At 55.6% G+C, this 18,467-nt stretch overlaps 6 protein-coding genes across 6 annotated transcripts; 2 read left to right on the forward strand and 4 right to left on the reverse strand.

Moving 5' to 3' along the window:
- Positions 1-1,201: 1,201 nt before the first annotated feature.
- Positions 1,202-1,474, forward strand: CGCS363_v001712 (uncharacterized protein; the record flags this gene model as incomplete). Its single annotated transcript, XM_036633561.1, has 1 exon — positions 1,202-1,474. One exon carries the CDS (start codon positions 1,202-1,204, stop codon positions 1,472-1,474), a length of 273 nt encoding a protein of 90 aa, XP_036502761.1.
- Positions 1,475-1,857: 383 nt separating this feature from the next.
- CGCS363_v001713 (uncharacterized protein) lies at positions 1,858-2,762 on the forward strand (the record flags this gene model as incomplete). Its single annotated transcript, XM_036633562.1, has 4 exons — positions 1,858-1,863; positions 1,914-2,189; positions 2,252-2,685; positions 2,753-2,762. The coding sequence occupies 4 exons, from the start codon at positions 1,858-1,860 to the stop codon at positions 2,760-2,762; spliced, it is 726 nt and encodes a 241-aa protein (XP_036502760.1).
- Positions 2,763-3,686: 924 nt separating this feature from the next.
- CGCS363_v001714 (uncharacterized protein) lies at positions 3,687-4,262 on the reverse strand (the record flags this gene model as incomplete). Its single annotated transcript, XM_036633563.1, has 1 exon — positions 3,687-4,262. One exon carries the CDS (start codon positions 4,260-4,262, stop codon positions 3,687-3,689), a length of 576 nt encoding a protein of 191 aa, XP_036502763.1.
- Positions 4,263-5,035: 773 nt separating this feature from the next.
- CGCS363_v001715 (uncharacterized protein) lies at positions 5,036-6,470 on the reverse strand (the record flags this gene model as incomplete). The annotated part of the gene is made up of 2 exons (XM_036633564.1): positions 5,036-6,361; positions 6,417-6,470. The coding sequence occupies 2 exons, from the start codon at positions 6,468-6,470 to the stop codon at positions 5,036-5,038; spliced, it is 1,380 nt and encodes a 459-aa protein (XP_036502762.1).
- Positions 6,471-7,066: 596 nt separating this feature from the next.
- On the reverse strand, positions 7,067-8,989 carry CGCS363_v001716 (putative transporter; the record flags this gene model as incomplete). The annotated part of the gene is made up of 2 exons (XM_036633565.1): positions 7,067-7,537; positions 8,534-8,989. The coding sequence occupies 2 exons, from the start codon at positions 8,987-8,989 to the stop codon at positions 7,067-7,069; spliced, it is 927 nt and encodes a 308-aa protein (XP_036502765.1).
- Positions 8,990-11,634: 2,645 nt separating this feature from the next.
- CGCS363_v001717 (uncharacterized protein) lies at positions 11,635-12,281 on the reverse strand (the record flags this gene model as incomplete). Its single annotated transcript, XM_036633566.1, has 2 exons — positions 11,635-11,902; positions 12,106-12,281. The coding sequence occupies 2 exons, from the start codon at positions 12,279-12,281 to the stop codon at positions 11,635-11,637; spliced, it is 444 nt and encodes a 147-aa protein (XP_036502764.1).
- Between the last annotated feature and the right edge of the window lie 6,186 nt (positions 12,282-18,467).

Raw genomic sequence — 18,467 nt, forward strand, 5'->3', positions numbered from 1 at the left:
GAGATCTCACCTGGCAACCCGCCGTATCCACTTTTGGTCTGGTCTCGCCGCGACCTTCAGCTTCAACCGTCTCCCGCCTTCGTTCACCACGAGCGGCCGCCTCATCTCGATTTTTTTATTGGCTGGTGTAAAAGATTCCCGATACGTACCGTCGGCTGGCGCACAATCAGTAAATCGTCTCGTATGCCCTCAGCCCTGCTTTCAAGTATTTAAACCTCCCCTGCCTCCCCTCTTCCTCTTCTTCATCTCCTCCTCCGCCTTATGCTTTTCTCCAAACCGCCACTCTCTCCCTCATTTCTCATCTCTTTCTCTCCTTGGGCCCTTTAACCATCCCAAGGTATTTTTCCTCCCTCCAATCCCAACGTTCGCAAACATTTCTCCCACTCCTCGACAAATGGACTTCGAGCCATCGCATGCAAGCGGCGTTGCTGCGAGCGAGGCTCCCATGGTACGTGTTTTTCCTCTCATCCATCCTACACTTTTCATCCCTCCGAAGGTCATTCCATCTCACACTTGCCTTCTGCCGCTCCTTCCTTTACCAGCTACTGACGCGCCTTCTGGAACAGCTCAGCTCCCTCGCCAGCACCACCAATGCTCATGACACCGTCGATGTCAACAATCACCTTATGGTAAGTCCATTCATTCTCATTTGTGTGCTTTCTTTTGCCTTGAGTCTGCACGTGTCATGGCGAAGGGCGTAAAAGTTACAGGCCTTACTACTTCGTGAGGTGCTTGGGCTTCTCGGGGCGGATCTTTCGCCGTCTTGAGAAATCGCCTGAGAGCCTCTTGAAAAGGATCCTTGTTTGACCCTCGCTGGCGCTCGCGCCGGCTTGGTTGCCCTTCGCAGTGATCGCTCCCCCATGCCGTCTCCCGCTCCCATCTGAACACCTGCTCGCGCGGGGTCTCAGCACAGTGGGAGGCACGCCCAGGTCTGATCCGGCTGGGAAACGGTGAAGAGGGCAGCTTGAAGGTGCCTCGCGCGCGCTTCGCTGCAGAAGGACTTTGTCTGGAGGGGTACACGTGGTTGCATTGCCAGCCGGCGTGGGGAGAAGGCGGACAAGCGGCAGCACTTCGAGCACATCAAATGCGGACTTACTCAGTTGGGATTCCCTTGCTGACTTGAATGTAGACAGGAACACCTCCTCCTCCCAGCGAGCTCTCGATTGCGACCTTTGACAGCGATGTTTCCGAAATCGTCCGGATGGCTCGCCATGCTCAGCTAACCCAAGTGCAGCAGGAGCAGGTGGGCGATCTTTTCACGCTTGCTTCCAACATTGTCAAGGGTCAGGGCTACAGTGAGGTGTCTGAGGATCAGCTCCGCCTCAAGAAGAAGGCTGAGGAGCTTCGGGAGGAGTTGGATGCTACGAAGAAGACCTTGGCAGCCACTGGTCGTGAGCTTGGCATTGTCAAGATGCAGATAGAGGACGTCTTTACAATGCGGCGCGTCTCCTTGCGGCAGACAATGTCCACTTGATTGATTATGAGTTCCCAGTGAGCTGACTGGCTTGCCTTTTGATACCCTGAATACAAACACATTTTTGCTCTTGCAACTTTTGTCCTGATGGTTGTGTGCGCCTTCCTTCTTTTGACTTGTTACCATCCTTTGACAAATTTTCCCTCTCCCTCCGACCTCACCAGGGCTCTCATTGTGCTCGACCTCCTATTGTTATTGTTGGTTGTCCGAAGGCGGGTGCACGTACCACATCTTCACATCTTCACGCACGCCTGCTGCTGAAGAACAGCTCTTGTGATTTTCAACCCACCCTCCTCCTCTTTCCAACTTTGTTATCGATTTTGCAACTTCGCCATCAACAGAACACCACACCTATTCTTCTTTCATCCACAAAATCTGCTGCGATGAACGTTAGTATTACTTCGCGCTCCTTCCAAATTTTATGCTAATAATATTTCAGGGAGAAAACATGGACACCGACCATGGCGGCCAAATGGCTGGTCAGATGCCTCACCAGGGCAGAGTCACCACCATAGGGCAGGTGTCGCGCGTTGATGAGAACGGCCTCAATGAGAATGGCCAGATGGTTCCTGAGCACGAGATTGAGACTGAGGCTCTCAACCTCCAATCTCTCGCTCAGGCTCTGCCTACCTCCAACCAGCTGCACACCTCTAACCAGCTGCGCACCTCTAACCAGCTGCGTAACTCCAACCGGCCGGTTGTTACCTTCACTCAGGTCTGTTTCCCTTGTCACTCTCCACTTTGTTTTGTCACGCTTCTAACAGAAATTCATTCCAGCCCCAGCGTTACAGCCGCCGCCGCATCGCTCTTCGTCAGCGTGTTCACAGGTTCATCCCCAACATTGCTCCCCCGGAGGACTTCGACACCTACTTCATGCCTGCTGTAGCCGCTTTCTTGGCTGGAGATTTTCCAAGGACTGCCCTTAAGACCTTTGAGGCCTTCCTCTTCGCCAGGTCGTCCTACAACCAGGAGATTGTCGCTGACTACCATCGCGAGGATAATGAGGACCCTCAGATGCGCGATATTCAGGCCAAGAGACGCCTCCAAGAGAACGTCTTCCGTGTCCAGACCATGGTCACTGACCTCGAGAGAGAGCTGAACAGACGTCAGATGCTCGGCGCTGAGACTGCGGAGGAGCTTCGCTACAAGGAATACGTCGTCCGCAAGCTCAGAGAGGACGTCATTCCTGAGGTCACTGAGCTTTTGGTTAGGTAAGTGGAAGCCAATGCAACGAATTTGATTATTTCTTCAGTTGGCTGACTTTTTTGATTTTTCTAGTTCTACCTGAGCGCTATCCGTCGTGCGCGTCCAACGCCGACATTTGCTAGCTACCACGGTTCTTGGCTCTGGGAGGGTTTTGCCGTTTTCTGTGATTGGACTGCAGGCCCAGGCATCATCATCCTCGACGTCAGAACGTGGAGCTGCAGCTTCCCGATCGTGCTTTTCATATCGTTACTTAGCACCGGCCTACCGCCCCTGCCGATTTCTTCGATCACGAGGCCGAGCCTCCGGCAGAGCATTCTGCAAGCTTGGTCCAGTGCTCGTCTTTGCGCTGAAAGTTCGACGATGGTACATGTTTGGATCTGGACGCGAGACTAGAAGGGTCAGCTGGGGTTTCAACCAATGTGACGCGAGGAATTTCAAATGGGCGGCTGGATGGGAACGTACATCATTGCTGGGCTTGGGGATATCTGGGAGGTCTTTGAATTCTGCGAGGAGTCCTAGGATCTCTGCGCATTGGCTCAAGGAACAGTCGACTTGGGTGTCGCTGGATGTCTTCTCGGATTTGCTATTAGCTCGTATCGCCCGCACACAGAACGAAGACTTACATTACTTGCAGTGCTGGCTCCCATTTTGCCAATGTGGTTCGGTGATCCTTTCGTCGAGAGTAGGTCAATTGTGTGATGGATGTGAATTCACGCAGGTGAGAAAGGCGGTCCGGAGCATCCTTCATATACCTGCCAGTCCTGCTCGCTGATTCAAGAAGTCGATATCGGACGATGACATCCAGACAGATGATCAGGCTCTAGGCTCGAATACTACGAAGCATCACTTTCGCGTCATGAATGGATATTTCTTGTGATTCACTGAGATTCCATTCCAGAACTTTTCGATCGTTTCGTGTGTGTAACCCAACAGTCTTTCGTGCTTCTCCTTCAATGCGTATCATGGTGTGCCGCCACAGGCGTCTCACGTCTCCTGTCTGCCATCCTCAAATGCTGCGGCGCTCACTGACAGCAATCACGTATCCCCAAACCCCTCCCTTAGCCGCTTCCCTCTGAGCCTCCTCAATCTTCACCTTCTCCTGAGCAATCTTCTCCTCCTTGCGCAAAACAGCCTTCTCTTTCGCCTCAACCTTCACTCTCAATTTATCCAGCCGCTCCTTCTCCCTCACCAAGCAGGCCTCAAGCTGCTGCGCGCTATCAGCAGCAACCCTGCGCGCTTCCCAGAGCTCCGTCGCCTCCCTGGCAACCGCCTCGCGCTGCTCCAGCAGCACGTCGTGGATTTGACCGACCTCGAGGTGCGTGGTCATGAGCTCGCGGCGCTCGGCGGTGTACCTCTGACGCACGTCGTCGCAGCGCTTCTTGGCGGCGAGGAAGTCGGCGTACTGCATGTCGGCGAGCTCGAGCATGGCGTGCGCCTCGTGGAGGGCGGCGTCGGCGCGGTCCTCGAGCTGCTGGAGGCGCGTCTCGCGGATGCTGTGCTCGATGTTGGAGCGGAGCTTGAGGGTTTGCATTTCGGTGATGGCGCGGCGGTAGTCTGCGACGGCTTGCTGGAGGCGGTTCATGGTGTTAGTTTGTGGAAGTTGATGGGAGTTTTGGAATGAGGGGATTTGGTGGTGAGGTTGGAGAAAGGAGGGAGACGAAATTGTGTATCTCGATGTCGCTCTGTTCCATGTGAAGATAAGGGTCAGGCGTGGGCTGGAGCATCTTGTCTGCTCTGGCGAGTAGGAGAGGAGGGTTGTGGTGGTCTTGGTCTCCTTGAGTGGGAACGGCGCTCTGAAGTGGTGAGATTGAGCGGTGGATGCCTATTCTAGTGATGTCTATTCTACGCGTGAAGTTGTCGTGGTACAGGTAACAGTTGGCTAGTGGCCCATCAAAGGCAGTCGTGAAAATCCTGATCAGCCTGCCTCTCAGTGTTCAAACATAGAGGCACTCAGGTAAACGGATAAAGAAATATTTCTGCTTTGCTTCAAATTTCAAGCACTTGCAGGCACTGGTCGATACATCCCTGAGCAAGCTTAACCTGTGGCTCTTTGGCAGAATTTTCAGAAGGTGAAGCGAGTTTTCGCAAATCTCCAAGAATGGGAAGGCACGATCAAATGTAAGAATCAAATTTGCTATCAAGTGCCCAATCTGTAATTAGAGGCAGAAGTATTATGAAGCGACGGCAATTCCACCCTCTGCTCTGCCTCAATCTGCCCAAAACTCAGCAGCAGCAAGTGTCCAGCGGCTCATCTCGTCGTCCACCCAAGTCGTAGATGAAGCCAATGCCCAAAGTGTAGTAGCCTCAAAACAGAGTAATCAAAACAGTCCGGATCAGCAGAGTCAGTACCTATCCTCAAAAGAACCAATCCTTCGTCTCCTCGTCCTTGATGTAGTCGCCGTCGCTGTCCTCTTCCTTGATGGGGACTTCCTCCATGTCCATGCCGTCCAAGTCTTCCTCCTTGATGAAGAAGTCGTCTCCATCCGTGTCCTCTTCCTTGATGAAGGCATCCTCGACGCCGTTCTCCTCGTAGTAGGTTTCGAAAAAGTTCTCCGCAACCGTGTAGTCCGCGTCGTCGCCGGGAAAGTTAAGTCTCTCCATGATTTCTCGTTCGGATGGCGGACCGTCCGTAGCTACTAGCCTTCTAACTAAGTCCATGCAAGCGTCCTCAGGAAAGACCTCGTACTGGGTCCCAGTGAAGGCATCAACCGTAGAGGAGGGTCCCATCGGCTGGTTGTACTCCTGCATCGTCGTCGGGGGGTACGGGGGGTTCGAGGTGTACTCTCTCGCCGGGTACCTCTCCAGAGAATAGAGGGTTCGCACGTCAGGCGATGGCCGCGTGATGGAGTTGATCTGCGGCGGGCTGTTATCCCGAAGCCACGCGAGGGGGTCAGCCGCGGGCGGGGCCATGGCTTGAAGGGGATCATTCGGCGGAAGCCCACGCATCCAATTACCAGGGTACGAGCTTGCATCAAGTTCCGCCTGTCGCTGGGAGACGTCGAAGCCGTAGTATCCAGGGTGCCCCTCGATACGCCTGCGGCCCGTGGGATCAGGACTGATGCCTCCATAGTTCTCGTAGAGTTGGGCCTGCTCGGCGGGTTGAGCGGCCTGAGGAACCTGAACAGCCTCGGCAGCCTGGGCCTGGGGGACTTCAACAGCCTCAGCAACTTGAACGCTCTCGCCGTCGTCGTTGTAGGCGTAAGCGGCGGCGTGAGCGTGCGCGCGCTCGTGGATGTCAGTGAGAGTGGCAGGAGGGCTCTGAGACTGGTTCTCGTAGAGGGCGGTGAGGCGGTCAACCTCATCGCGGGGCATCTCATGTGCGAAGACTCGGGCACGAGGGAGGCTGCCGCTTCGGGCGCGCTGCGTCTGTCCCACGTTGGGGTGGCCGTGGGGACCAGCCAGAGTCAAGTTGCCGCTCTCATCCTGGTTGATGTCGGCGTTGAGCACGTAAACCTCATAGTCGGCCGATCCTGCCGTGCGAACTTGGAGCTCTCTCTCTCCACGGAAGTGAAGATCTTCGGGGATAGGGATGCTAGGGTTCTGTCGGACGTATCGCTGGAAAATCCCATGGAGCTTCTGCAGCTTGGAGTACTTGGCTTCGAGGGCCAACTGCATCTGTTTGAGGTTGTCCTTGGCTGCCGTCATCTCAGCCGTGTGGTATTGGAACATGTCCATGATGTACTGCACGAGGAACGCGGTTAGCGGATGGCTCCGGTGCGAGTATAAAATGACTTACGCGCAAGTCATCCTGGTCGTCAACCTGCATGTGATTGTTAGGGGGTTGCAGCATTGTTTCTGAATGCAACTGGGGCAAGCGCGTGGATAAGGATTGTTTTGTTGATGCTTTGACGAGGGTTGTGAAAGTGGCGCGCGATTGCAAGAGAACAAATTTAAAACAATGCCACAGTCTGATTTTGTGAAGGAGCAAAGGTTTTTGTGAGGGATGGTGAGTAAGAGAAGTGCAATATTGCTATTGTTTTTGTTGTGTAGGAGGAGATTGTGTGAAAGGTGGTTGCTAAAAGGAAGGTCTGTTGTTGTGGTGAGGGCAGCGAGGACGAAACAGGTGCGTACACAAAGGGCTTGTCTGATTTTACTGCAATCCCAGTCTGGGTCCCTCCAGCTCATTACTGTGGTCTGGTTTTTAATCTACTTTCAGGAAGGTACAGAACACCTTTGGATTTTCTTCAAGCGTATCGCCCCTCATGCTTGAGTTGGCGCTGCGTTCACGAAGGCACACTCTCCCTCCGCCTTGGCCTTCCGCCCGTAAAAACATGACATCTTTCCTTGGAATAGACTGTGGTTGACCTCTCACCCTCTGGTTCCATCGACGTGCTCTCTCAGAACCCGCTCCCTGCAGTCTAGAATTCATGCGCGGTGTACCTCCGCCTAGCAGAACTTCTTGCATGTCTGGATGCCTGAAAGGTTGCGAGCCTCCCAAACCACAAAAATACCAACTATAGCGAGGCCGATGGTGGCAAGAGCTATAAGATTGATCATGACCTCAGTCCTCGCCCCATACGGCACCATCTCCAGAATTCGCTGCCAACGCGACTTAGGCCGCATCCAGATCGGAAGGCGGTCCCCATAGCGGCCCCGCATCATCTCGTTGGATCGTTCCCACGCCTTCACAAACGCGGGTCTGAGTCGATCGCCAGATTCGATGGGTGTGATGCCAAGAACGATCATCTCTGGGACTTGCATATACACTAACTCATAGAAGCCGTTTTGAAGTGGGATTGGTCGAGCGAATATCTCGAAGCGCGGCCAAGTGGTGGGGAGGGCGATGGGCGGCAGGTTGCCGGGGAGGAAGGGAGGAGGAACCGGGGTCGGGATCTCCTGAGGCTGGCGGGTTTGAAACTGGAAGGAGTTAGATGGATCGCGAGATTTTGAGATGAATCCGTACGCTCCCGGCTTTCTTGTGAGCGTCGTAGGCCCAGCTGGGCTTGTTGCCTCGTCTGGGAGGCATATCTTCTAACCTCGGAATAGGCGACAGAGAGGGATGATGAGGGACGACGGCGCAAGGACGACAGAGCCAGCCGGGGACGAGAGAGCCGACGGGAAGCAGAGGCGCAGGGCGGTGAGAGATGATGAAAGTGAACGATACCGACAGAGACAGAGACTCAGGATGACAATCAGGGACGAGGATGGAAGACATCAGTGAGAGATAGGAAAGGCAGGAAGGGAAGGTAGTACTAGCACCTGCCTGTTCTTGTATTGACAAGGACGACAACAAAATACACTGACAGTTTAGGGCGCGGATCGACTTAACTGTCAGCTTTGTCTAACTCTACTAATGGCAAACGCAAAAACGCTTCTGACCATGTCTGCTAAGGGTTCATAAATTCTATTCAGTGTGAAAGTGCACCTGTGGCTTGGAGATTTTGGATATCCATTGAAAATTGGACCCGACCATACCAGAATCCGAGGCAGACATTAAGACTCAACTGGCACCACCCCTTCATCAACACACTTCTCCCATTTGATCGCCCTCATATACACAGCCTGTACACACACGATAATCCAGAATCCAACCGGCAGCCCAACCCAAAACCCAAAGAGTCCCCAATGAGGACTGCCCAGCATCAACCAAATGGAAAGCGGCACAACCGCAAGGTAATTCACTCCAAACACAACATACGCCGCAAAAGACTGACGTCCCAGACCCCTCAGCATCCCGTTCGTCCCGCACAGCATTGCCTCTGCGACCTGAAAAAAGCACACTGCGACAATAGTCTCCGCGCAGATCCTAAACACATCAGCATCGTCAGTAAACACCCGCGGCAGACCCCGTCGGAACAGAAACGTCACGGCCCCGCTCAAACACCCGGCCGCAAGACAGGCAACCCCATGCACAACCGCCGCCCTCCGCGCCGCCCCAACAAGCCCCGCCCCGACGAGGTGTCCGATGCGGTTACTGCTGAACACGCTGATGGAGAAGGGCACATGCCAGACGACAATCGACGTCGTCGTGAGAATCGACTGCGCAGCCAGGTGTTTCTTGCTCAAATACGACGTCGTGAAGCACAGAATCTCAAACGCAGCGTACTCGCTCAGCGTCGCCACGGACCCGGCAAACGACAACCGGACCATCAGACCCCATCCGCGCAGCGCGTCGCGCGAGAAGCCGCCCCAGCAGCGACGGGACCACGAGCCGCGCGCGGAGGCGATGTAGAGCAGCAGCGCCGCGGCGCGGAGGATCTGGCTCATCGAGGAGCCGAGGGCCGCCCCGTCGAGGCCCATTCCCAGCGGGAACGCGAAGGCCCAGCTGAGGAGCGCGTTGACGGGCGTGCAGAGCGCGATCATGAGCATGGCGGTGTGGAAGTCGCCCTGATGCAGGAACCGCCTCGCGGCCTCGAAGAGAGCCTGGGCTGGGAGGCCGATGGCGCTCATGCGGAGAAGGTGCCGGCTTTGAGGGCGAGATGGGGCTGCTTGACGACGAAGGAGAGGAGGAACGGTGAGGCGATCCAGAACGCGCCGATGGGGAAGCACGTGAGCTCCATGAGGAGGATCATCTTCTGCACGTGCAGGCCGACGGTGTGGAGGTCGCCGGAGCCGTAGCTTTGGGCGCAGAGGGTGTCGAGGGCGGTGGCCATGCCTGAGACGAAGGCGGAGCCGAATATGGCGATGTTGGTGGCGCCGATGCTGGCTGCGGCGAGGTCGTCGGCGCTGAGGCGGCCGGCGATGTTGGTGGCGAGGACGCTGGGAAAGAATTGCAGGAGGTAGGTGACGACGAGCGGTGGGCACTGCTTGAGGAGAAAATTTACCTCGGGCCAGACGTCTTTTACCTGTAGTTCCGACGATTCGTCGCGCGCATGCAGCAGAGGCGCGTTTTCTTGAGGGGACTCGATGTCGTCGCACACATCGTTGCGTGCCGCACTTGCCATTTCTACGTATATGCAGTCAGGAGACGATAAAGAACAAAATTATGACTGTTTAGGGCTGTTTCAATGACTATGAGGCATGCTTACTAGTGATCAGAAGCCGGAGTAGAATGTGACAGAGTTCGATATCGTCGATATCAGCCACGTGGTGTTTGGGAACTCTCCGGTTGTCGATCCGAAGCCTTGTTTAAATACGAGATGTGACGGCCAATTGGAACACTCTGATGTGAAAGCGGTATTTATGATCACTAATCGGAAAGAAAAAGAGGAACGAATTTCTATGCGGCCAGTACCTTCATCACAACCTCAAGGTTTCGAGAAGCCTTCCCCTTGTGGTGTACCGACATCTCTGCTACGACTTTCTTTTTCGAACACTGCGGAACACTGTGAAGTAGGTATTTCGAACCTGCCTTGCGCTGGATCAGTTTTGTATTCGTGGAAGCAGACGGCCTAGGTGGTTGATAGGCATTACGTTGCGAGGGTGCTGAACCCGCGCAAGCTCCAAGCCGCGCGCGTTGGACATTCCTCGGGGAGCGCCATCTAATCAGATGATCTGATAAATTAATTATACGAGCGACCCAGACGATGCTATCGTCGACGCTATCGTGAGGTCTCCAGAGTCGAGAGAAATGTTCAGTTGGGGGTACAAATAGCATCACCGCTCCTGCTTTCAGTATCAAGACTCTGTTCGCAATCCGCCAACACCAACTTCCCACCTCACGCACCGAGCCCGACAACTTTCCCAAAACGTCAACGTCTAGCCTCAAATATGAAGTTCTCCATCATCGCCGCCCTTCTCATCAACGCCGCCGCCGTCATGGCCGGCGAGCTCCAGGACCGTCAGGCCGGCGCCTGCGTCACAGCCGGAGGTAGGTGTTCCCCCCCAATCCCGTCCAAGACAACGCGTGAAGAGTATGGCATCGATTGCTGACACCTTTTGAACGACTCAGGCGGCTGCGCGACTACGCCCACCAACCCGATGTACATGCGGTGCTGCTCGGGCCTGACCTGCTCCAACCACGTCTGCGTCTAGGAGGACCCCGCTTCAACACAGACACCACGCAGAAAGGCTGAAAGCCGACTACTAGAGGATTCGCGATGAGCACGTGCGGCATTTGGAAATCTGGGCGATGCCTTGTCAAGTGCTATGTATGTGCAGAAATCAGATGAAGGAAATCCATGAAAGTGTCTTTATATAGACTAGCGACGTCGTTCACAGGGGTTGGATTTCTAGATGTTGGCAGTCAATGCAACATCGGCATGTCAATCAGATAGGTAGACAGCCAATCGACCACTTGGAGGAGCTCAGCTGAAATAGCGTCTGGAATAGCGTGGCGATGTGAACGTCAACTACTACAATCGGTCGTACACATATCGCACCTCATGTATCGAGACTTGACGTTAGGCTGGACGGAGTCTCCGCAGCGGAGTGTCCACCTCTCTTCAGGACCCAGGCTCAGGAACGTCTTCGCGGGGTCGCGTAGTAGTAAAAGTATCGTGAATGCTTTGAATTATGCTGGACGTGCAGCATCACAAACGTCTCGCGGTCATCTTTTAAATAGACAACAAGCCTCCCCATCACCAGGACCGCCAGCGCGGGACCTTCCCGCAATTCTGAGCCATCCTTCCTCTCCATGATTAGCATCTGTCCCTATCACGGGACATCAGCACGGTAGTGCCATGATGAACTTTGTACATGGTGCCCATGGTGGCGATACATCCTCTCCCCGCCCAGATTTCTCCTATCCAACGCGGCACTTCTACAGGCCGGGGCCTTGAATGAGTTGGTTCAGCGACTCGCAAGACCATGGAACTCGTAATAGGCCCGCCAACCCTCCCTCTCCTCCCATCGGCGGAACAGAATGATATGAAACGACGCAACGCCATGCTCGCAAAATGTAGTTGATCAAACCAAAGCCGTCAAAGGCCACCCAGAGCAACAGACCAGCAGCGCAAGCCGCATGTTCAGCGCCAAGGTAGCCCCTTCAAAAGACAGAACAGTCCCACGCAAACCCTTCGATGCCATCCCAATAAACGACACATTATTCACGCCAGGCGGCACGGGGCCCCCATCTACGGGAGCTCAGCCGCGTGCGCCTGGTTCCGTCGCGGCGGCTCGAAGGGATTCTCCTGCGGCTGCTGGTGCGGCTGCGGCTCGAAAGGGTTCTCTTGCGGTCTCTGGTTATTGCGCTGCCACGAGGCGGGGGGCTTGCCCATCGTCGGGTGGTCGTCGACGTCGCCGTCGAGCTCGAAGTCGACCGCGTCCTCCTTCCTCTCGATGCGTTGCCTCCTCATGTGGAGGAAGGTCAACATTCCTACGGTACCGATGATAAGGACGGCGCTGCAACGTCATGGATTAGCCTTCGGTTTCCTCGACTTCGGACGGAAAGTTTGGACGGTCGCGGGAACGTTGCATTTTGAAGGAGGGTGGTGCTCGGGCAGTGCCAAAATCCCGGTTTTGGTCAATGCATGACGCGGGTAGCCAGGGGAAGAAAGGTAAAAAAGGGGTGGTTCGTCAGGGAGAGGAGAGGGGGAAGAACATACGCGGTGATACCGATGGTGATGCCGATGATCTTGGACGAGGCGAAGGGCTTCTCGCAGCGGGAGCTGTTGTCGCCGGGTTCGCAGCTGTCGCGCGCAGCGAGGTGCTGGAGAGTGCGGGCGACGGGAGCCAGGAGGCTGTCGGCGCGGCGCGCGATTGAGGATGTCGGAAAGCTCATGATGGGTGGTTTAGGGGTTATTCGTTGGTGATGGGATCGTTATTCCGTGATTCGGTGATTGCTCGGGTTGCGTGGGATGGGGTCGACCTCCTTTTCTCAGGTTCCAGGCCAATTCGATACCCTTGCGTCGCGTGTTGTAGTTTATGTTGCTTTTTTGTTCCGTCCCTTTCGTGTATGACCCTTTCCGTTTGCTGTCGCGAAGAAAATAAAAAATGTCTGTCGCTGCGTGCGTGCTGCTGCTTCCCTCTCAAATTCCTCAGATCGGCTGCGACGGAGGCGGACGGTGGACGGCAAGCGGTGGGCGACCGCTTTCGTTCTGCAACGAGTGGATGTTTCCCCCCTGGATTCGCTTGTGGTGAAACTGATTCGGAGCGACCCTGCAATCGTAATCCCTCTCTCTCTCTCTCTCTCTCAAGTGTCAACGGTTTATGCAAGGAGCGACGATGAAGAATAAAAGGGCTGCGAAAAAGGAAGGAAGACGCAAAAGGTGGCCAGCGAGCGCCAAGAGGGGGGAAGGGGAGCGAGGCACTGGGGAGGTAGAAATGGATTGAATGAGTGACGAAGAAGGATTTTGAGTTTTGTGCAGGAGAAAGATTGGACGGAAGGGACGAAGGCAAATGGAATGGAAGGAGTGGAATTTTGGGCAAAGCCAAACGCTGTTGCTGCTGCTGCTGCTGCTGCTGCTGCTGCTGCTGCTGCTGCTGCTGCTGCTGCTGCTGCTGCTGCTTACCTTAGGAAAACACGGGGAAGGAGAGGAGGCGGACACCGGGAAAGAAGCAAGGGGATGGGTCGAGGTGAAGGAAGGTGAGGCAATCTATCCAGGGGAGGGGCCGCCGTCTCAGGCAATCAGGGTCCGAGAAGGGGGCACACCGCGCCCCAGCTGCCACAGAATGCACCAACAAAGCCTCACTCTCTCCCCCAGGGTCCCCAATAATACAAGACACAAGGCATAAGCAGTGCCACTTGTTCCCTATTTTCCATGTCTCAGAGCACCTCACTCGCTACTGCACTTCGTAGGTATTCAGAGACACAGAAAACGGGGGGGAATTGTGGCTGTGTTTCACTCGTTTTCCCATGCCGAACAACCGGAATTGGCTGCTGTGATTGGCCACACCGCCCTCCCCCCCTTGGGGCCATCCCGCCGTAAAAGAGCATCCAGCGATCCGAGTCAACCGGAGGGAAGGGTTCATCGTCACCGAGAATTTCCCATTTTCATTTACGACCCAGGCGTCACTTTCACTAGTCTGCCGCAACACGAGGTGGGAGAGGGGCTATGCCTCCATGTAACTATTCATTCATACGAAAACCTCACAGGTGCCAGACTGCAGTTCATCGCCAGACATCTAACTGCTGCAGAATCGCTGAATCATGACTGACACACATTCTCCCTCTCTCAGTGCACGCACAACCAGGCTTGCACCCTGGAATTAATTTAAAGTGACTGCCAGAATAGCGGCTTGCGGGGAAATGCTTGTCTCGTGTTTCACATTCCGAACGCCTCCTCGTCGAATGAGGAGCCACCCATCCGTCTCCAATCCGTGCTGCTGACACTCGCTGAGCCTCTCTCTCCCACTCTCCTTCGCGGCGGGAAGGCGCTGTTCCTGCTTCAGCCTCTGAAAACCGGCAGTTCCCTCCCACTAGTTCCTTGAAATTCCTCTGCTTGCTTGAATTGTCACCGCGGGACCGAGGTGACAGATACAGCGGGTGTTCGTCTCTTGCAGAAACTCAATGCAACCAGACTTATGAGTAAGCAACATGTTAATCTTGTTTAAACTTTGCGACGACAGACAATAGCGAGCCAGCCAGCGGCGACGCCCAGCCGTGTTTATCTCTCGTACCTGCATTGCGCTCCGAGAGAGGCGAAAGCCAATCTCTCGATTGAGATGCTTCTTCACCGAGGCCCATCTCGTGACATTCCAGCGACGGCGATTGTTCCGGAGATGAGGGCCGAGGGAGGTGAAGCATGTGCAGCGGCCTTGCCAATGGGGCCCGCCCCTTTCTCGCATGATCCACTTTATCCAGAACATTCACAGAGAATTGCAAGGCACACGCGCGCGGAGTGCACTGACCAGATGCGCCGGGCTTGTTAATAATAGACCTGGGCTCCTCCCCTCCAACGCCGGCCCCGTTTCTTTTTTCGGAATGCCCTCGCCTGTTGCCGATTGTCCGGGCGCTGCGCCCAAATCATCCGGGTCATTTACCTGCGGGAGGGGGGGATTCGGAGGTTATTAGGAGCTAGGGTGGCCGGGAGCGACGATTGATGGGTGATCTATTCAGAGCATCGCAGGGTGCGTCCAAGGAACGACACTAGAATGTGCCAATGGTGTTCCTTCAGGCTGCCATCATGAATTCCTCCTCGTGCGAAGGGTGCAGCGACCGAGCCGATGAGAAAGCGGGAACGTGTCCTCTCGGCCCGAGTAATGTCATCCGCGACCAGGACCCACAACGCCGAGTCTCGCCCCGCCCGCCCTGCAAGGCCGACGATCGGCCGGGCCCGGTGCCAAGGACGGGGTGGGCAGTGGGGACCAGCAGCTGCCGCCCCCCGCCGTGCCGCATCCCGTGGAGCTTTCAGCGAATGCGAGAAATGGAAACCATAAACACATGGAAACTACACAAAAACGTGGCCACGACGGGCCGGACAGGATGATCGTCATGGCACATGAGACGGGGGTGGATCGCGATGATCCGTTCCCCTCCTCTCTGCCCTTTCCCCCTCCTCTCTTCTCACCGCTCAAAATAGGAGACTTTACTTGGCCGACCGAGCTGAGGACATAGACTCAGGCTTGGCTGTGCTGAGAATAATGCGAGAACCCAAAACTTCTCGTTATCTCAAACGTCTTTGCAGAGTCCGAGCTGAATCGCTGCAAGGAAGGAATCTAGAAGGACAGAAGAACCGGAAGTCGGGATATCGGACGGGGGTCGAGGGGAGGACGGCCGTCCACGGACCGCGGCTTGTCGTGTTCCAGGAGACGGGACGACGAGACGGCGACGAGCGGGCCTGGCAAAAGAAGCTTTCTTGGACTCTGTCATTGAAAGGGTCAAAGACCTGCGGCCCGGATCGCACGTGGATGGGACCGCTTCCTTTTGAGCGGTTGTTCGCCACCATCGTGAGCGCTCGAAACAACGCAAGTTATGTTTCCAATGAGGACCCAGGCCAAGACGACGTGCGAAGCTGCCAAGGAGGGATAATTCAGAGCACGTGGACTGGTCTGGAAGCTCGGGGGACGAGCGTTCTCCAGGAATGCAAGTTTTGACGATGGAGGGAGCACTTGTCCGTCCGCCCCAGTGATCCTCGCTGCTGATGGAGACGGAATGTGCGGCGTGCAGATGGGCCCTGAGGTCGTGATCACCTTCATTTGGCATGTCACTGTCCGTCCTTCACATGCTCCTCTCGTTATCGGGACTTGGTGGGAACCGCACCCTGCCAAACAGAGCCAAGAATCCCGTCGCGAGAAACGAACAGCATGCATCCATGAAGGAACAATCCCCTGCGGCTCCTTCTCTCAGCCGCGCAGCAAGACCGAAGTCATACTGAGGGGAAACTCAAAGCAATCTCATGCCTGTCGCCTGTGCGGGCGATGCGCGCTATTAGGTAACAGCAACATCAACCTGTGGTCCAGAACGTCCCGGGTCCAGCCTCCGATGGAGTTTTACCCTCGATTGCGGCAGATGAGGCTCTTTTGACGACATGTCTCAAAATAGAGGCAGTGGGCGTTGGGCTGGCCAACGGCGGGAATGGTGACATTTGTGGCATCAATGGTTGCGCATTCCTGGCCTGGCTAGATCTGCGGAAATGTCTCGGGCGGTCTGCAGATAACGCATTACTCCCCCGACCGCTTGATGCCGAGGCTTGTTCACGGGTCAAAAAAAGAAAAGGGAAAAGGAAGAAGGGGTGAAGTTGAGCGGCTGAGAAGGCCGGGCGGGCGAGACGGAAAACCGGAGCCGATGGATGGCAGCATCGCACGTCAGTATTGTCCCATTTAGCCCATACGGGAATTTTGTCCTCCTTTTTTTCGGGGTGGCCCGATAAATGGTCTATGGGCCGGTTTACCGGGCACCTGATTATGACGACGACAACCCAGACGACTCTTCCTTCATCATCTCTTCCCAGGAACCAAACCCCCGGCTGATTGTAGCCCATAGCGATACTGTTCACATGATGCCGACAACGTCTCATCCCGCGGAGATCCAGCGATCCTTTGGAGGCGGGGTAGGCTGCTCGGTCTGGGGGACGGGATATACGGCGCAGCGCGATTACCAGAATGCTATCTATTCGGTGAGAGCAGGCCAGCTGATAAGAACGAAAAGGAGGCTTGCATGCGTTGCGGGGTAAATCGACGCCAACAACAAAACCTGGGGAAGATAACGAGGAGGTCTGGCAGGCCCGATTGATTCGCTGCTGGGGTGGCGCGAGGGTTTCACGACATATCTGGGGAGGAAAAAGCCACCTGGTCGAGGAAGGTGGGGGATCGTCACTTCGTGATGTTTGACGACGGCACGGCGGCGGTGGTGTTGCGCGCGCACGCCCTGTTGGGGGTGCTTGGGCGTTCGTCGACCACCATTCCGCTTCGTGTTCGTTAACAAATTTTGTTGTAAATAGAAGAAGAGGCATGCCGCGAACAGATGGCCAACGACGACGATCGTCTGTGAGGCGGTTTAGGTTGGACGAATGGCGGCCATCCCGAGTGTGCCCTCGCGATGGATTCGAGACGCAGCGGCAGGTGTTGTCATCCTGTGTAAGTCAGTTGCTGTGTCTGTGTTGGCACATAGGAGGACAGAGCGTAGGGCAGGCCAGACTTCTTGGCTTCCTGGCGGTGACGATGTAAACAAACCTGCCGTGCCTTTTGGCGTGTTTGATAAACGGGCTTGGGTGACGTCCAAGTCAGTCGATTTAAGATTTCTTGGGGGGTCGGGCGGTGCAAGTTCGGATTGCTCGCGGGTGTTTCAATCATGCCGTCCTGCCACTGGGCAGATGTAGATGGGACGACTTCGTCCATCCAAAGGGGGCATGTGACTGCTAACGGTTGTCGAGGAAAGTCATGGCGAGGTTAGGTTGGGCTGGACTATCAGCCGCCAGGCGCGCCAAGATGGAGAGTGCCTCGTGAATAACACATCATGCCAGGATGGGAATTCGCCTTGCCATGCGCAAAAGTGAGTCAACAACAAATTGATCGTCCCGGTGCGCCGAAGCCGAAGCCGAAGGCACCAAGGTCCTCAGTAATCTCGGCGGGCGAGCGAGCTGGGCCGGCTGACGATGTCCGACGCTGGTATGACTCTTTTCCCCCCTCGCTGCGAGGTCGGCGACGCAAGCGTAGGAATGGGCGCGGGAATGCGGACGGCGGGGTTGCGTCGGGATGGTTCCCGGGTCACCGACAAAAAAGGGGTCGGCGTCTGGTCTGAGCTGAGGGAGGAAGTTGACCACGGCGTAGTCAGCTCGAAACGCCGTTCCGGCGGTGACTGGCACGAGTTGCCTTTGACTGGCAAGGACTTCTCCGTGGCCGGAGCAGGTACACCGAGACATTCAGGAACGCGATGGCGGGGGGAGAAAGACCAAGCCAGGCCGGGAAGGGCAGGCCAAGAGAGAGCGGCAGGACCCTGATGTTCGATGTTGACATCATGTCGGCTGCGATCCCGTACGATGCTAATTTTTCACAATCCCCCGTTTTTGGAGACAAAGCGAAGTGCCAGGAAGAGAAGGGGGAAAAAAAGGTCTGCAAAGTACCAATACCCACAGCCGTAAAAAGGATCCTCCCCAGGCGTAGCAGGGCTGCAGGAACTGTGGTCCGTTACCCAAATAGAGCATAGCGCCGAGATCGGGGACATGTACTCGACGGCCTGGATCGTGATGGAACGGTGGGATCTGACTTCTTTGGGAGCTTGAAGCCTTGGGGGGGGGAGGAGGGGAGAACTTTTCTCAGAGCTGCTGGCAGCTGGAGCGAAGACTCCAACTTGCGACTTGGTCTCCTGCAGCGTTGGCAGCGACATGTGGTGGAATCGAGTGGATGGGGGTTGGGCAGTTACCCACGGGGAAGTGCAAAATTTTCAGCTTGTTGGCCCGGGATTCTTTCGTTTCTGGGTTCGTCTGCATGGGCTACGCAGTAGCATGTTGCGGGAGGAGCTCTTTTTTGGCGCGGCATCGTGGGTTGCGTGGATGTGTGGATGGGAATGACTCCAACTGGAGCTCCA

This window comes from Colletotrichum siamense, assembly GCF_013390195.1.
Source record: "Colletotrichum siamense strain Cg363 chromosome Unknown KSG_Cg363_contig01, whole genome shotgun sequence".
NCBI lineage: Eukaryota > Fungi > Ascomycota > Sordariomycetes > Glomerellales > Glomerellaceae > Colletotrichum > Colletotrichum siamense.